This window comes from Ahaetulla prasina, chromosome 1, assembly GCF_028640845.1.
Source record: "Ahaetulla prasina isolate Xishuangbanna chromosome 1, ASM2864084v1, whole genome shotgun sequence".
NCBI lineage: Eukaryota > Metazoa > Chordata > Lepidosauria > Squamata > Colubridae > Ahaetulla > Ahaetulla prasina.
Genome location: NC_080539.1, coordinates 30257245 through 30275480, shown reverse-complemented (window position 1 = coordinate 30275480; position 18236 = coordinate 30257245). Strand labels below are relative to the sequence as shown.

Here is an 18236-nt window from a genome sequence, read left to right as displayed (position 1 = left end):
GCAAGAACACACAAACAACACAGTGATAAAAATTATCAAAAAGTCCAGCAAATATAGTTCTCTAATCATAAAACAATAGTGCCATATATAATCAAAATCAAAAAGTCATCGTACTCTAGTATCTCTGACTGCCCTCAGTTTAGTTTCCAAAAGCCATGGTTTTTAAAGCTTCCTGAATGTGAGAGAGTGAGAACATGGTTCTTCTATCTGCTGGAAGGGCATTCAATAGGAGGAGCCCTTCCACAAAGAATACTTATCTCTAAGTTCCCTCTCCTCACATCTCCTAAAGAGTAAAACTATCAACAACTCCGCAGGTGCAGGCGTACTATCGGCAAGCAGATCTTGTTTGGCGTAAGCTATTTCAAAGCTAGCCAGGACTCAGTCCATGTAGGCTTTTAAGGAGTTCACCGGCTTCTTGTATTGTATCTAGAAGTAATATGCCACAATGTTCCCAGGTGGGCTTCTGGAGGTTGCATCTGGCTTTGTTTGGCACACACAATATTGAACATTTCAGAATGATATCTCAGCATTGATTATGATACCCAGCGCTTAGGTGTTCTTATACATAGACCGTCCATTGTGGAAAAAATGGCATTTACTGAAGATACATGATTTAATTTTTTTATGCTGTCCATCTCCCCTACTAGGTGACTCTGGGCGGCTTATAAAACAGTATAAAACATAATTAAAATATTAAAACATTAAAATCACACAGATTAAAATATTATTAAAACTGAAACTAAGAGAGTTGCTAAGAGACCGACCAGATTGGTGTTTGAACAAAAGAATATCAAGAAATCCTAGGTTTTCTACTAGACTAGGACATTGAAAAAAAATCAAGAATAAATGCAATGGCAAAGTATTTCTGAACTGTTGCCAAGAAGACTTATTTGCCAGGGTCAAATTTGACTTGAAAGAACTCTTACTTTACCAAAAGGCAGCTATGGTGTTAACATATCTAGCAGTACCGGAGAGTTGGGCTTGCTTGCCTTAGACCAGGGGTCTCCAACTTTGGCAACTTTAAGCTTGGAGGACTTCAACTCCCAGAATTCCCCAGCCAGCTTTGCTTGGTTCTGGGAGTTGAAGTCCTCCAGGCTTAAAGTTGCCAAGGTTGGAGACCCTTGCCTTAGGCCAGTGCTTCTCAATTATTTTCTGTCATGCCCCCCTAGGAAGAAGAAAACATTTTTCGCGCCCCCCGCACGACTGTAAATAGTATGTTAGCTTGTTATGACAGTGTTTGCCGAGGTCAAACGCGCCCCCCTTTACGGAGCCTCGTGCCCCCCCGGGGGGCGCGCCCCACTATTTGAGAAGCACTGCCTTAGGCTGAAAGCTTGTGATGAGCTTTGTTTTAGAAATCTTGCTAGGAAGAATTTGATGTGCTTGCATTGAGGAATCATATAGTTAGTATGGATTCAGAATGTAAATTTCCATGCCAAACAAAACAGTGGCTCTTTTTACACACAATTCTAAACCAGAGAGTTTTTTTCATCTTTTAAAAAGTAAGCCAGAGGGAACTATCTTGTACATAGTGCTATACCATAATGTAATGTGCCCATACTAAGCAAAATACAAACCAATTATATTATTGTATAGTACAGGTTAATATACAAAGTCAACGCACGAAAATGTTAAGGCTTGAGAGCCTGTTGAATTAATTTGTTAGAGACGTGTAACTGTAAAAATAAAAAATTGAGGTTTAAAGAAATCCTGCATAAATAGAAAACTCAGCTGCAAATATTCCTGCATACAAATATGTATTTTTATCTTACTTTTCCCTCTAATAGCTTTCAAATCTCTCTACTGTGTTAAAGCTGAAATACAATTGATAACCTGAAGCTTTAGCAGTGCTTCCAATAGTTGAATCAATCAAAGCATCCCATGATTTCTAATACGAATCTTCTTGAATTTGTCGTATTTTCTCTCTTCTCTTAGCCTAATATGCCTGGACTTGGTTGTGAATCAAGAATGCAGCTAAATCCTGTGTGATTTGAAGATATTGTGAGTTTAGCTGACTTATGAAAATGTTTGTCATTTAGAATGACAAATGTTTCTTAATGACTGAGAATCTCTTTCCAACCCTTCTACTACTAGTAAAGAAGAAAAGAAAAGCAATCTTTATTTTTTTTAATTCAGAGGCAAAAAAAGTTTCTACTGATAATTCTAGCTAGAATAGGAGATTTGGAGGACCTTTTGTAGGAATCAAATGTAGTTTCAGTGATTTTGCTGACCTGCTTGAGTAAGTGTAAATAAAGCAGAAATTACAATCTTGAGCAAGCTCTCCTCCGAAGGAACCAAAACTTTATATTTCTGCCTCTGGATTTGTTACTGCATGAGGAAGTAGGGACCATTTGATAGTGATCTTATGATCTGTGGAAAAAAAAAGAAACAGGACAATGCACAATATATCCACCTTTCATGTGATATACTGCACAAAGAATTCATTCTACAGTGTGCTGTATAGACACAGATCTGTACTTCACACTGAGAAACACAATGGAGTTACAGAGATTTAAAATACGTAATGCACCATTTGATTCAAATATGAAAAAAAAATTAGCACATTTGTTCTACAAAAAACTTTTTAGGATCTTTAATGCCAATGTGCATCAGAGGAATATATCCAATGGACTAAAATGTCATTCCCTCTCTCTCTCCCCCCCACCCGCCCAGCGTATACTGTAAATTCTGTACTGGATTGTAACAAAAGTTTTATCCATTCCAGCTTCTTGTTCAAATAGTTGTTTACTGGATTTCTACAGGAAATCTAAAATCAATTTTATAGTTTAGGTGCCCGATTCAATTTCAAGACCATCAAAACCATCAATTACCTGTTAACTCTTGATTTCAAAAAATCAATTATTATTTTTTAAAAGGATGGTATATTGAGAATATTTGAATTGCTAAAAGAAACCACATTATTATCCTGTTTCCTTATTATTAAAAATGATCAGATTATGCATTACAGCATTATGCTAACACAAATGTGTTTTAAGATTCCAGAATAAATACATACATTCATACAATAGTGAAAGTGATATGTTTTAAATATATATTTAAAGCTTTATTTGATAGGTATATTTTTAACTTACAATTGGCATTCCAGTTCAGGTTTTGTTGTGCTTTTCCAAAATGTTTGGAATGTACAATATTTGTCCCTATTTTTCTTATAATGTTCTTTTTCCCAGCCCACTCATTTTAAGGAGGCTTTCTCTTGAAGTCAAATAGGAATGTAATTTAAATGATTATACTGTACTTTGACAGCCTTATAACCATGTTTGCAATTAGTTAAACAACTATCATATTTCTAGTTCCATGAACTTCCTGGCTGGCTTGTTCTAGTCATTCAGAATAGTCAGAAATGTTCCTTATTTAATTCAGTTAAATGTTAGTTTAACTGAATTGTTGCCACAAGCATGCCCTTCCATGTAGCTATAACCTGAATTTCTACTGTGTTTCCAGGAAAATAAGACCGGATCTAATTTTCTTTTAGGCTTGAAAATAAGCACTTGGGTTTGTTTGTTTGTTTGTTTGTTTGTTTGTTTATTTTTGAGGTGCAGGAGGCGGCGAGCACAATCACTTCATGGCTATTGGGCCCCTTAACTGCAGCCCGCGGATCAGCTGATCCAGCGAGGCCCTGGAGTTCTGTCTCTCCAGGTGCCTGGAGATGTTTCCAATGCACTCTTGTTAGCCCCAGCCCTGCTCATGGTGCTAGGCAACCTTGCAGTCAAGGGCCCCTCTGTTCCGCAGTTCACCTTGTGGCTATGGAGCAGGTGGCAACCATAGTTTGTGCTCCACGAAGCCTGGAGCTCAGGTGTTGCTTAGGCTGTTGCTACAATGAGGCAGAAAGCCATGTGGCCAGTGGTGGCTTGCTCCCGGTTCGGTCTGGTTCTTGCAAACTGGTAGTAAAACCGGGGGGGAGGCTCCGCCCACCCACCCAGATGTCATCATAGACGATCTGCACATGCGATCCCATTGCAAACAGGTAGTAAAGGTAAGTAGAACCCACCCCTGCATGTGGCCCATTGGAATTGGCTCCCCCCCCCGCCTCTACCAGGCTGCTGCTTGAGAAAAGGACAGGCAATTGTGGAAGATTGTGGGAAGTGCGTGCTTACGATAGAAGCAAAGCCCAGCCTGCCTCTTTCAAGTGATCAAATGTCTCTCTGTGTGTGTGAGAGGGTATGAGAGAGAGAGAGAAAGAGAAATGACAGAGGGGAGTAAGGTTGCCTGGCACCATGGATAGGGCTGGAGCTAGCAAGAGTGCGCTGGAAACATCTCCAGGCACCCGGAGAGCCAGAACTCCCAGCCTTTGCTGGATCAGCTGATCCGCGGGCTGCGTTTAAGGGGCCCAGCAGCCATGAGGTGACCGGGGAAGGGAAGGGCTGCCTCCTCTGCTGGCCATGCCCATCCCCTTCACTAGGCTTATTTTTGGGGTAGGGCGTATATTAGGCCCATCCTCAAAAAAAATCAGGCTAGGATTTATTTTGGGGGTAGGTTGTATTTTCAGGGTAGGTCGTACTTTTGGGGTAGGTTGTATTTTCGGGGAAACATGGTATTATATACTTAGGGAAGAGCTTTGTAGTTCAAACTGGCTCAAGATTTTTATTTCAAACTTTCCTACTTATACTTAATGCTGAAACTATTTAAACTCCATATGGTATTGTAATATGACTTTGCATCAAGCAAATTTGAATTAGATATGAGGCCTAGATTAGAAAGTCATCACGGAATCACTCAGTTGTTAACCATTTAGATAAGAGTATCTTAAAAAAGTATGCTCCCATATGAAATAGCTAATCTTTTAAGGTCTACTATCAAGGCTCTTTTTATTGCTTTCAACACTGATGTGAACAAAGACAATGGAGCTTTGTCCATGTTAGAAATAGTTAAGGAATACCTTTCTTAGAGAGGCCTGTCTGAACCAGTTTAATTGAATATTAAATGCTTTTATCTGTCCGGTTGTTCAGTGAACCAGAATTTAATTTTCAGTGAACAAGAAAAGTACACTGTGTATCTACTCCGTTTGTTTTTTGCCTATATTTTCATTCTCTCTCACTGTAATCTTAGCTTTATACTTATTGCCCATTTTTCAGTGGAAGATTAAAAGTTTCTGAATAGAAAGTTGGAATATTTAAATTTATTCTTGTTTTGCAAATCATCTGTAAGATTAATCTGACTTCTGAAAATATCATTTGTGTCTGCTAAAACCTATTGTCGTCTGTGAAATGTTCTGTCAGAGTAAATTGTCAATCTTTAAAAAGCAGCCACAAGACTTTCTTTTGTGTTTCTTGTCCAAATGATATACATTGTCAGATTAATCTACCTCATGGGATTGGTATGAAAATAACTGAACCTAAGAACATCTTTGAACTCCTTGAAAGAAAATAAGAATTGAATATGATTAAGTATCTATAACATTTTTTATTACTTTAGCAATGTCTGTAGTGCATCTCACATTTAAAAACACTTTCAGGAGCAGTGCAGAAAATGAAACAGTAATATAAGCATCAACTTCAGTAGATCAGGGCTACAGATTTCTTTTACTCTCAAGATGACTGGCCTATTTGTATTATTATGGACTATAGTCTTTCATTCAAAGATGTGGGATTTCTGTTTAAAAGGTGAGGCAAATAATGTTCCAGTTTGAGGCATTGATGTGAAATGGCTCATATGTGCAGAAGTTTATCAGTGTAAATCATGCTAACATACACACTTCCAATAGTTTTATAAATATTTATGTTCTGCTTTCCAGCCTAACATTTGTTAGAGCAGATAGCAATAGCATAAAAATGTTTTAAGAATTAAAAACAGCAGTATCAAAATTATGTTAGCAAATAGTAAGTTCAAATCACCCTTTACCGTAAAAAAACTTAGATTTTACCCAATGGAAAACTCCTTGAAGAAAGTTGGATTTCTATGCAGAAGGACCCTTGCCTGAGCTTCTCACCTTAAGTGAAGCTTAACTAGTTTCACTGAAAAAGGAGATCCTTCTCTTCACCTCCAAAGAGACAAAGAGCTAAATTACTTTGAAAATATCGCCAGGCATTCATTCAGGGTGTCTGCCTCTTATGCATTATCCAAGAGGGACGCTTAATTCCTTGCCTTCCGATAGGATGCTATCTGGATTTTGTGGTGGGCCTCTTAGTTTATTGCACAGAGTGGCTTTTATTGCCACTAAGCTCAACTTTATGGCGAGCTCATAAAACTGCACAAGCAAGCCAGCTGGAAAGTGTAATGACATTAAAGCAAGATGTGGGGTCAAAGGGGAGCATTGTAAATATTCTTAGGCCGTAAATGTTATTCCAAAAGGTCAGTTGCTCCAAATTGGAAAAAGATCTGATTTTCATCTGGGGCCATGAGCTGCACAGCCCATGCTGCCTTGTGATGGTGAATGCACAGCAATTAATATTTTCTTCAGCCAATTACATTACATCACAGATTATTAGGAGAAGGAGAACAGCTGTAAAGCTAGGAGATTAATAGATAATAGCCAAGGAAGCAGCTACTGTAGATACCTGTCTTACCTGTTTTAGAGAAAAATCCAATGTTTCATAAGCTTTCCTGAATATGGAAGTTGTTCTAAATGTTCCAGTTCCATTTAATTGCCTCTGTGTACTATAGAGGATGTAAATCCCTTCTGCTGTTGCTAGCAGCACTTTTCTTACCAAAGAATGAATTTATGACAATGAATACTTCTTCACAATCTGGACAAGAAGAAATCAATTAAGAAAAAGATTGAACAACAGTATGGAGCACAATAAAGCAATCCAGCAAAATGTCATGAACCCAATCAGCCCTTTTCAAATTAATGAAATAGGGCAACTTGAATTGTTTAGTAATATTATTAAGTGTTCCCAATTAACCACCAAACATTATTTCTGTAGAAACTGCCCCATCTTGGTGCATAAAATGAGTTCTGACTCCTTCAGGACAATTTACTCAGCTCTGAGCGAGCCGGCTCCTAGGCACAGTAAGATGAAGTCATCTCAACAACAAATACCTATATAAATACAATTCATAAGTCTTAGAGAAAGTAAACAGTCTCCTAGTTTTTGTTTTCTGGTAATAATTATTAGATTTTTTTAAAAAAGTTCAAAATGTCCCTTAAAAAGAAATAACTTTATGCACTTTTTAAGACTTTTAGCTTGAATATCCAAGATGAAACTATATTCATATACATCAGGAGTGTCAAACTTGCAGCCTATAGGCCAGATGCGTCGCGCTGGCCACGTCTAGTCCGGTTTAGTGAAGAGGAAAAAAGTTGTGATACATCATGTGACGACAACGTATCGTTGCGAGTTTGACCTCCCTAATATTCATCAACCCCTAAAAGGATGGCACAGCAAAGAAGAATATCCATAATATGCATTAATCATCTTACATTTACAAACTAATGAACTGTAAAATGTCCACAATAATTTTCCCCGCTTTGCATTTCTTGTTTCTTTTCCCTCTATGTTTGTTTGTGTGTGTGTTTGCTTTTGTTCTTTTGTTTTGAGATATCCAAAAAAGGGTTTACCCCATATCTAATCAGTTTTCCAACTGGTTAGACTCAACTGAACTGAACTGTTTTCCCCTGCTCTTTCTGAGACCACAAATGAGCTATGTCTGTTCCTCTTTTTTCTCCTTAAATTAAGCCTTCTTTTATATTGTACGAAAGGAAATATATGGGAAGCAGGCCCTTTCTGTCAAAGGCACCCTTTGTCTAACTAGGCCCTACTTATGTTAATGGACATCCTGCATCTTCCACTTTCTGGTTATGATGTCCTATTTCAGAAGTCAGAGAGAGGTAGTGAATGGAGTTTATTTTCTATCTTACCCTTACCGTTGAAATGGGAACTTTTTTTTCAGGAGTTTGTCTAGAGCAGGGCTCTCCAACCTTGGCAACTCAGCTGTGCTAGCTGAGGGATTCTGGGAGTTGAAGTCCACAAGTCTTAAAGCTGCCAAGGTTGGAGATCCCTGGTCTAGAGGACTAAGGTAACGGACTGTTGAAAGGCCAAGAATTTGGGGCAGAGCATGAAAGCTAATATGATGCCCCAGTCTAATGACAGTCCTCTGAATATACCAAAATATGGATTTGAATATGTAGGATTGTCATAAGAAGACTGTTTTAACCTGGTATATCCTTTAATTGTATGTCTGTTAGAACAATGCATCTGCTAATCATAGAAATAAAGCACAGGAGAGTGGTTACAGTTGGGGTTTGCCCAGTAATAAATATCCTTGCTCTTCCATGAATTAGAACCCTGCTGTATTTTGTTTCCTAGAAATGATGCTGCTAGCTGCCTGTCAGAATTGCAGGCTCCAGATTAATAGTGTAGGTTCCAAAGTGGAGAGAAAAGGAATATCATGACAGGCTTACCTCATTCTTCATGTCTTGTTGATCCCTTACTTCTAACAGGAGACTCTTTAAGTCCTTTAAATCCGTCTCCGCTGCCGCCTTCTAACGTTCACATATGTTAAATATTATTATTTAAATCATGTTATATTCCTCAAATAATTTACATTATTTCATTGCCTCATCTTCATTTCTGTTGAGTTTTGCTTCCTTTGCTTTCAATATCCCTAGGTTGCAGCAAAGCCTCACCCCCTCCGATGGGCTCAGTGATGAGCATGTGCTGATAGCAGCCTATGTGAGCCAGCTACAAAGCAGCACACGGTTAGTGCTAGGCAAGCAGATTGTTTGTGGAAGGGGTATGGGGTATGCAGGGTGATTATTCTTTTCCCTTTCAGAACTTGATTGGATGCCCTGTATAGGCAGCTGGGTTGACCCAGCCCATCCACTAACTAAAACAAGTGTTAGGAAGGTCTGTGGTTATTCATTTTTATTTTATCTGTGTTTGCTTGAAAATGGATTACTGATTTTTTTTTTTTAAAAAGGGAAGTTTTTGACTAAATGTTACGAAGAAAAAAAGAAGCAACCTAAAGACGAGAGGTTTATGGATGCACTCATTGGATTTCAAACAAGATTGCTTTAAAGGAGATTGTTTTACAACAATCTGGTGGAAATTTGGAACAAATATCAAAATGAGTTTTAACTGGGCTTCTTGCTATGGTTCAAATAAACAAATGGTATTGGCCATGAAATGTAACAATTATGAAATATTTTAATTTCTTAAAGACCCCTAAATTTGGGGAAGCATGAATAATTTTTTCCTCTACCCTTCAAATGATGAACTACTGAATTGTTATAAGAAGAATCAAGATTTCTATGGTTTGAGCTGAGTCATTGATGAGAATATATTCTAATGGATAGCTCTAGCAGTTTTGTCTACTCTAGAAGTAATCCCATGTCTGTTCTAAATTCCTGAATTTCAGAAATTAATCTTGATTTCTTTAAAGATAGCCTGGGATGAATATGCCAGAGATAACCTAGAATGGTGTGTTGTGCCATACTGATTTCGCCCATTCCTGCTAGATGCCTGATGCTTGATATGAAAAAATGGAGCTGGGTTACCTTATACTGCCAAACAGCATTTTAAAAAGAATAGTGTAAGGTAAAGAATTCCTTCCCACAAAAAAGCCAGTAAGCCCATGGCAAAATGGGCAATGCAATATCTCTTGGGACCTTTTGATCCTCTGAGTGGGATCATTTCTAGAAGAGGCACTATTTACATTGTCCTGTAAGGCCATGCTTTGCAAAGTGGTGTCCAATCTTCCTTCCAAAATGGGTTATGTTGTTTGTATTATATTAGAAAAACTATTTAAAGAATGGGCAGTTGCCAGTTTGGAAATCAGTTGGCCAATTTCTACCATATTTATAAATACTGTATATTTCTGACCTCCATAGCCATTCTTAAAAGTAGAAAATACAGGAGGGTAATAGAGGAGATTGTAGTGAGCAATTTCAATATCTGACTTTTGGTGAATGAATTCCTTATAACTTGTACTTTCCTGATAGCTTCTGTTTTAGGAAAGTTACACCCAACATTTCAAATGTGCCCACAAGTCCCAGGCATTGCATGTATCTGCCATAAAATGTGGAAGCACCATAAACAGGTTTCCTTCGAAAGAAAAAAAAACCCAGTATAAAAACAATATAAATCAAATAAAAAACTTCTTGTGACTTCAGCTTAAAGGAATCTGAGTTTACTTTTAGTTAATTGAGACATAAAAAAGTTTTCATTTTAATGACAAAACTTTTTTGATACATGGCATTGTTCTGGTATAAGCAACTCTATCTGTCAACATATCACTTGTTATGTGATCAAGTTTGTCACGGTGCAGCCTGTTCATATTACAAGAACCAATTAGGTCTAGCAAATGAGGCACCAGGCTAGAAACCAGGAGACTGAATTCTAGTCCCACGTTAGGCATAAAAGCCACCTGGGTGATTTTGGGTAATCAGTCTCTCTCAACCCACAGTGTTAGGCTAGTCCACTGATGGTTAACCTTTTTGGCACTGAGTGCCGAAACTGGAACTCATGCACTGGAAACCGGAAGAGAGCAGCTGGCACATCGCGCCGGCACATCGCGCCGGATCAGCTGGTTGGCACGCATGCACATGACAGAACAGGAAGAGCAGCTGGGGACGGCGCATGTGCCCACAAAGAGGGCTCTGTGTGCCACCTCTGGCACGCGTGCCATAGGTTCGCCATCATGGGGCTAGTCCAACCAAGCTGGTTGGTCAATTCCTGTCACAACCAATGGATAAATATTTGGTTTATTCCCCACCCCGCCCCACCAAAAAAACCCCCCAGATTCTGTACTTGGGGGAAAATGCTAGGAAGGGGGGAAACAAACCTGTTCATATTGCAGATTTCTGATTTAATTCCTCTTAAAAGTTAGTGTTTTCTCAGCAGTCCTGGCAATCATTATCAAACCTTCAATAGAGAAAAGAATTGTTTTGTTTTGGGACCCATCTGAGGAAGAATATTGCTGGAAATTTTTTGCTTTGGCACCTGATGTGATAAATAGTTGCCCTCTTGCTACCAATCCAGTGGCAACCTGCAGTTATTCTGTCTTTCTTGTCTTAATAGCTTGAAGGATGCAATGAAGACTTGCACGATAAAAACTTTAACTGGAAGCCCTAGTTGATTTTAATGTTCTTTAGCCTTAAAAATCCCATTCACATTGACTGGATTTTAGGATACCAAAGTATTTGACCCTGTTTACTGCATTTGTCCTTGAAAAGCAAAGTACATGATGCCTCTGCCTATTAAAATACAAGTGTTTCACTTTGGATGTTATGTTTTTTTCTTATTTTGTTTTTGCAAGCCATTCATATGACTTTGTCATTATATATTATTCTTTTATTTCTCCTCCTCCCATATTTCCTTTTTAGGGGACATAATGGGTTCACAGCAGAAATTCTACACATGAAATTTATGCTAATATTATTCTACTACCTTTTTGAAGAAATATGGTTTTGATATATGCATTCATGTTTTGAGCATATGAGCCAATCACCCAGTCTTTAAGGTGTGACACAAAGTCAGTGCAATGTTATTTTTGTACTATTATCTACTAAAACATCTTATATCCATTTTTTTTAAAATCACACTTAAATTTCAAAAATTGATATTGAATATAGTGATGCTGGTAAATGACAAGTGTTGTGAACTTGCCTATATAAATGCAGTCCCCAGAAATACTATATGTATAATATGTTGCAGTTCTACATACACTTTTCAACAAAATGCAGTTAGAAGCCATAATTCTAGAATTATTACTTTTTTATGCAGAAATGAAATTGGGCATGATTGGTTCATGAGTGAAGCTTGAGAATGCATTCCCAAGATACACCGCTTAAATTCTGTTGGACAATCATTTATCTTCCTAGTGTGATTTGATATTCTGGAGTTGCAAATACCAACTGGTAAATGTGAGATCTCTTTCCTTTAGCAGTGTCCTGGACAGTCCTAGCAGACTGGATGAAGAACATCGGTTAATTGCTCGGTATGCTGCGAGGTTAGCTGCTGAAGCTGGAAATGTGGTGAGCAATTGAATTTGTTTCTTGGCATCTGAGTTTTTATCTTCTTTTCTTTGATAATCAAGATACAAATGTGAGATGACTACCTAAGTTCCCAAATTCTTAGAAAACTAAATTAGCAGAAGGACATTAAACTAGGACCTCCTGAAATCAACTGTCTTGTGTAGGGTTCTATGAGCACAGCAGTGGCTCATGCTAATATAGAATAGAATAGAATAGAATTTTATTGGCCAAGTGTGATTGGACACACAAGGAATTTGTCTTGGTGCATATGCTCTCAGTGTACATAAAAGAAAAGATACCTTCATCAAGGTACAACATTTACAACACAATTGATGATCAATATATCAATATAAATCATAAGGATTGCCAGCAACAAGTTATAGTCATACAGTCATAAGTGGAAAGAGATTGGTGATGGGAACTATGAAACGATTAATAGTAGTGCAGATTCAGTAAATAGTCTGACAGTGTTGAGGGAATTATTTGTTTAGCAGAGTGATGGCCTTTGGGAAAAAACTGTTCTTGTGTCTAGTTGTTCTGGTGTGCAGTGCTCTATAGCGTCGTTTTGAGGGTAGGAGTTGAAACAGTTTATGTCCAGGATGCGAGGGATCTGCAAATATTTTCACGGCCCTCTTCTTGATTCGTGCAGTATACAGGTCCTCAATGGAAGGCAAGTTGGTAGCAATTATTTTTTCTGCAGTTCTAATTATCCTCTGAAGTCTGTGTTTTTCTTGTTGGGTTGCAGAACCGAACCAGACAGTTATAGAGGTGCAAATGACAGACTCAATAATTCCTCTGTAGAATTGGATCAGCAGCTCCTTGGGCAGTTTGTGCTTACTGAGTTGGCGCAGAAAGAACATTCTTTGTTGTCCTTTTTTAATGATGTTTTTGATGTTAGCTGTCCATTTGAGATCTTGCGATATGATAGAACCCAGAAATTTGAAGGTTTCTACTGTTGATACTGTGTTGTCAAGTATTGTGAGAGGTGGAAGTATGGAAGGGTTTTTCCTAAAGTCTACCACCATTTCTACGGTTTTGAGTGTGTTCAGTTCCAGATTGTTTTGGTTGCACCACAAGGCTAGTCGTTCGACCTCTCGTCTATATGCGGATTTGTCATTGTCTCGAATGAGACCAATCACTGTTGTGTCATCTGCGAACTTCAGTAGCTTAACAAATGGATCATTGGAGATGCAGTACGTAGTACGGAGATATCGTACAGTGTTTGTTAAAATGAATTGATATATATATAAAAGTAACATTCATGTGGTAGGATCCTCGCAGTCTGTTTGTGGTAATGCACCACAGAGCAAATGCATAGGATAGATCCCAAAGAAGAACTTGTGGCTCACTACTTAAGTATAAGTCAGTAATGAGCTGCAGCTGTCAAAAAAGCAAACACAGTTCTAGGCTGCACCAACAGAGGGATAGCATCAAGATCACAGGAAGTAATAGTACCACTCTATACTACACTAGTGAGACCACATTTGGAATGCTGCATCCAGATCTGGTCACTCCAATACAAAAAGATCTGAGGTCCTAGAAAAGAGTGCAGAGAAGAGCAACAAAGATGATAAGGGATCTTCATCATACAACCCGTCGTGGTGCAGTATTGCAGGCTAATTCTGCAGACTGCCAGCAGTTCAATTCTTATCGACTGACTCAGCCTTCCATCCTTCCTAGGTCGGTAAAATAAGGATCCAGATTGTTGGGGTAATATGCTGACTGTAAACCGCTTAGAGAGGGTTGTAAAGTACTGTGAAGCAGTATATAAATCTAAATGCTATTGCTATTGCTATACAATGAACTGCTAAGGGAATGTTAGCAGGTATGTTTAGACTCAGGGGAGACATGATGGCAATCTTCCAGTACTTGAAGAGTTGTCATAGGGAAGGGGTCGATTTGTTCTCCATAGTATCTGAGGGCATGACAGGAAGCAATGGTGGAAGCTTATCAGATGGAAATTCAACCTGGAAATAAGGATGAATTTCCTGATAGTGAGAATGGTTAATCAATAGAACAGCTTGCCTCCCGGACCTGTGGGTGCTCCATTGTTGAAGGTTTTCAAGAAGAAATTAGACAACCAATTTTTTGGGATGGTATAAGGACTGCTGCCTGGAGCAGGGAATTGAACTAGAAGACCTCCAAGGTCCCTTCCAGCCCTATGATTCTATAAATTCCAATGAACAGTGCTGTGATACACTGTTAGTCGGAGGAAAACCAGATCAGGCAGAAATATCAGGCTGTGATATGTAGCATAGCTTTTTAGCATGGTGCTTCCATTGCTCTTGTCAGATCTTGAAGACCATTTTTTCTGTCTCATCATCATAACCCAATGCTAGGAATTGAGCATGCAGAATTCTCCATGGGTAAAGTGTACAGACACGTGCACACACACACAAGCATACACTTTCAAAAAGGGAAAAGGCCACATAATTGAAAGAATGAAAAATAAACAGAAATGTGGCTATTAAAAATCATAGTATTTCAGAGTCCTGATATAAAAAAAGATGTTGAGACTCTAAGAAAGAGTGCAGAGAAGAGCAATAAGATAATTAGGGGATTGAACACTAAACCATATGAAGAATGGTTTCAGGAATTGGGTATGTCTGCCGTGCTTCCCCAAAAATATGACCTACCTTGAAAGTAATTCCTAGTTTTATTTTTTTACATGTGTGTCCAATATAAGCCCTACCCCCAAAATAAGCCCTAATTAAGACCCCACCTACTCCAGGGTACACGGGTAAAAATTAAGCTGGAGGGGGATGTGTGGAGCTGCCCTATTACTTATCTTTGGACAGTTGCAGCCAGGCTTCACACACCCTGACACCTGCCTTGCCGGCCCGTCTCTTCTACAGCCAGCAAGGCTTTCCTGAAGGCCTCTGCAGCTGATAACAGAGCTCCGGATCGATCTAGAGCTCTATAATCGGCTCCAAAGGCCTTCAGGAAAGCCTTGCCGGCCACATAAGAAGTTCCTTAAGGCCTCTGACAGCGAAAAGGAGGCCAGGGGCAATGTGTGCAAGGGAGGTGAGTCAGTGGACAACATTCCCCTCCCTCCGCGAAAATAAGACCTGGTGGCTTTTTTGGGTAGCAAAAAAATATAAGACAGGGCCTTATTTTCGGGAAAACATGACAGTTTAATGAAGAGAAGGACTAGGGGTGACATAACGGCAGTGTTCCAATATCTAAGAGGCTGCCACAAAGAAGAGGGAGTCAGGCTATTCTTCAAAGCACCCGAAGGTAGGATAAGAAGCAATGGATGGAAACTAATCAAGGAGAGAACCAACCTAAAATTATGGAAAAATTTCATGACCATATAATTAATCAGTGGAATGATTTGCCTCCAGAAGTTGTGGGTGCTCAACACTGGAGGTTTTTAAGAAGAGATTCAACAATGATTTGTGTAAAAGTATAAGGTTTCCTGCTTGAGCAGGTGACTAGAAGACCTCCAAGGTCACTTTGAACTCTTGTTATTTTGTTATTAATAAATATTCTGTTACATTCTCTTGCTGGCAAGTTTAGAAATAATACCATCCAAAGTCATTTTCCAACTGATTTATGTTTTTTGTTGCCTTGAGTGTCACTTAGCAATGTGTGTCCTGAGATGGGAGGTGTTTGCATGTGACTCTGTATGCTCTTGAATATGAGTGCCACTTCTCACCTCTTGAGGATCGGTGTCCTTCAGTGAGTCAGCAAGATGGATGCTTTCTATTTTTATCAGCTCCTCAATTCTTCCTGAGCAGATTGCAACAACTGTCTGTGTAAACTAGAGGTATAAATGAAATGTGCCATGTCCCATATCTCTTAATTAAGATTTAAGAGAAGAACAGGTGTTTCCACAAAATTGTATTTTAATTGATTATTAGTAAATTTTTAATTGCTAACAATGCACAACATGTTTTCCAAAAGTTTTGTTTCCTGAAAAACCTTTGGTGATTAGAATGGACCACTCCAAACTGAACACAAATATAATTTCAGAATTACTGTATCACATAGGAATCTTGAGAAATATGACATTACCTTTGAATGATTATAATGTATTTAATCCCATGTTCCCAACACATTGCATGAGTTCAACAGGGCTAAAAGTGTTTTGCTGCTGATTTTTTTATTGTAGTCAATGTCTGGTGCATCTTACTGCGTTGCCCAACAATAGTCAGTCAGCGTTGATTGATTCCAGTTGTCCTCATACCATTTTTCTGTTGTGACAATGTTTTGGTGAAACCTTTCGCCATGTTTGTTACTGACTGCATGTAGATCTTTGGGAAAGAAGTCCAAGTGTGAATGCCGAAAATGAATCTTGGATGATACGTTGCACTTCATGGTTTTGTATGCTGTAAGAAATTTGTCGACCAGCTGAAAGTAGTTTAATGCTCTGTAGTTGCCAAGAAAATTCTCAACAACATCCTTGAATGCTTTCCAACCAATTTTCCCAGACCCTATTAACAGATCTTGAACTGTTTGTCATTGATGATGTATCTGATCTATGGACCAACAAAAATGCCTTTCTTAATCTTGACATCCATTATTCTTAAAAACATCTGTCTCATATAACAAAACCTTCACCTTCCTTGTTCATTGCTTTCACAAAATTTTTCATCAAGTGTTTATGTGAAGTGGAGGCACAGATATCTTTGTTATTTGGGTCAATAAATAGTTGCTGTGCCAGGTTTTTCTGGCCTATCTTTCAGAGTGGCTGTTTCTTTTTGATGTAATGTTGCATGGCTGTTCCATTCCCATACGTATTAATAACAGTACTTTGTATATCCTAATTGCATTCCAAGGAGCAGAACCACTACTTTTAGATTTTCACAGATTTCCACAGTTGCATTTTGGTATACTATATGTGCTTCAACAACAGTTCAACAGTTCAACAACAATATGTTTCTTTCATTTGTGCAGCATAGCCAACAGGTATTGAAAGGTGTACATTGCCATTGTGTAACAAAACAAGCTTGAGACTTAATACTTATGGATCAATAAAGATGCCATTAAAGAAGATGATAGTTATTGCCAGGGGTGGGCTTCAAAAATTTTAGCAAGGGGTTCTCTGCCCAGTGGCTGGGTGGGCGTGGCCTAGTCAACCTCCTGCACCATGGTGGGGGGGCGTTTTGCCCTCCCCGGGTTCCGGAGGCTTTCCTCAAGCCTCCAGGAGGGCAAAAACAGCCTCCCCAGGCTCTGGAGGCCCTCTGGAGGATGGAAACAGGCCCATTTCCGGTCTTTCCAAACTTCTGGTAGGCCCATTTTTCACCCACCTTGAGCCTCCGCGCACACCCTGCATTTACCTGCATCCAAAATGACCCGTGTGGGGACTCCGGGGAGGGGTGGGCAAGGTTAGCCAGGAATGGGATTTGGGGGTTCTCCGAATTGCACAGAATCTTAGCTAGAGGTTCTTCCAAACCCCTGCAAACCCTCAACAGCCCACCCCTGGTTATTGCTTGAGGTGATCTCAAGTGAGGTGAAAATGTCATGTTTTGTTACATGAGGAAGAGCAACAATAAACTTGTTTAATACTTGGCTATAGTTAGCTGGCTAAATGTTGGGACTTAGAATATGGCTGGGCAGATGTGATAACAGTTTACTGTTTTGAGGTTTTTATAGTATATCAGGTAGAATATTTAATGCTGGGAGTGCATCAGATATAACCATGTTCACCCTTTATGGAACTGGGTGTCATATAGTTGAAAGCCATGCGGGAATATTTGGTCGAAGTGTACTCAAAAGTTTTTTCCCCTAAATATTCTCTAATCACAGCCAAAAAAAGAAAACCTTTTCGAAAAAAGGTAAAATATTTTGTGGATTGAAAGAATCTTTAATTTTTGGTTCTTTTTTTACCTGTATGGAGCACAATTTGTTCTCCCTTCTTTTGCTATATAGACTTTGAGGGGTAATACAGATAGTGACCGTTTTTCAAACATAACTGTAATAAACATTTTAATTTTAAAAAATCCATTCTCCTACTAATGCTCACATTTATGACTGATTTAATTGGGACTGATGTTGCCTTAGGAAAGATCCTGTAGGAAAAAGCTTCATCCCAATTCAGAACAGTAAAAACAAAACAATTAAAGAGTACATTGAAGGTTTATTGAATCAGGGATCATAGGGTGTCCCATTTTAGGATGCAAAAGGCCAACTATCCCATGTTCTCTCAGCGTGTCAATCAAGGTTCTTTTTTTAAAATTTATTTACATTTATATCCCGCCCTTCTCCGAAGACTCAGGGCGGCTTACAGTGTGTAAGGCAATAGTCTCATTCTATTTGTATATTTACAAAGTCAACTTATTGCCCCCCCAACAATCTGGGT

General features: G+C 38.8%; 1 protein-coding gene across 6 annotated transcripts in view; it reads left to right on the top strand.

The window, feature by feature from the left end:
• DTNB (dystrobrevin beta) overlaps positions 1 to 18236 on the top strand; it is a 99454-nt gene that overhangs the window by 38984 nt on the left and 42234 nt on the right. For 3 of the 6 annotated variants that reach the window (XR_009152876.1, XM_058164695.1, XM_058164694.1), the window contains exons 7-8: positions 8567 to 8656; positions 11842 to 11932. Coding sequence is in view for 5 of the 6 variants with exons in the window: in XM_058164695.1 (XP_058020678.1) it covers positions 8567 to 8656; positions 11842 to 11932 (181 nt within the window). In the remaining variant the exon portion in view is untranslated. The remainder of the gene's footprint in view (positions 1 to 8566; positions 8657 to 11841; positions 11933 to 18236) is intronic. The other 3 variants (XM_058164697.1, XM_058164696.1, XM_058164693.1) reach the window with 2 other exon arrangements.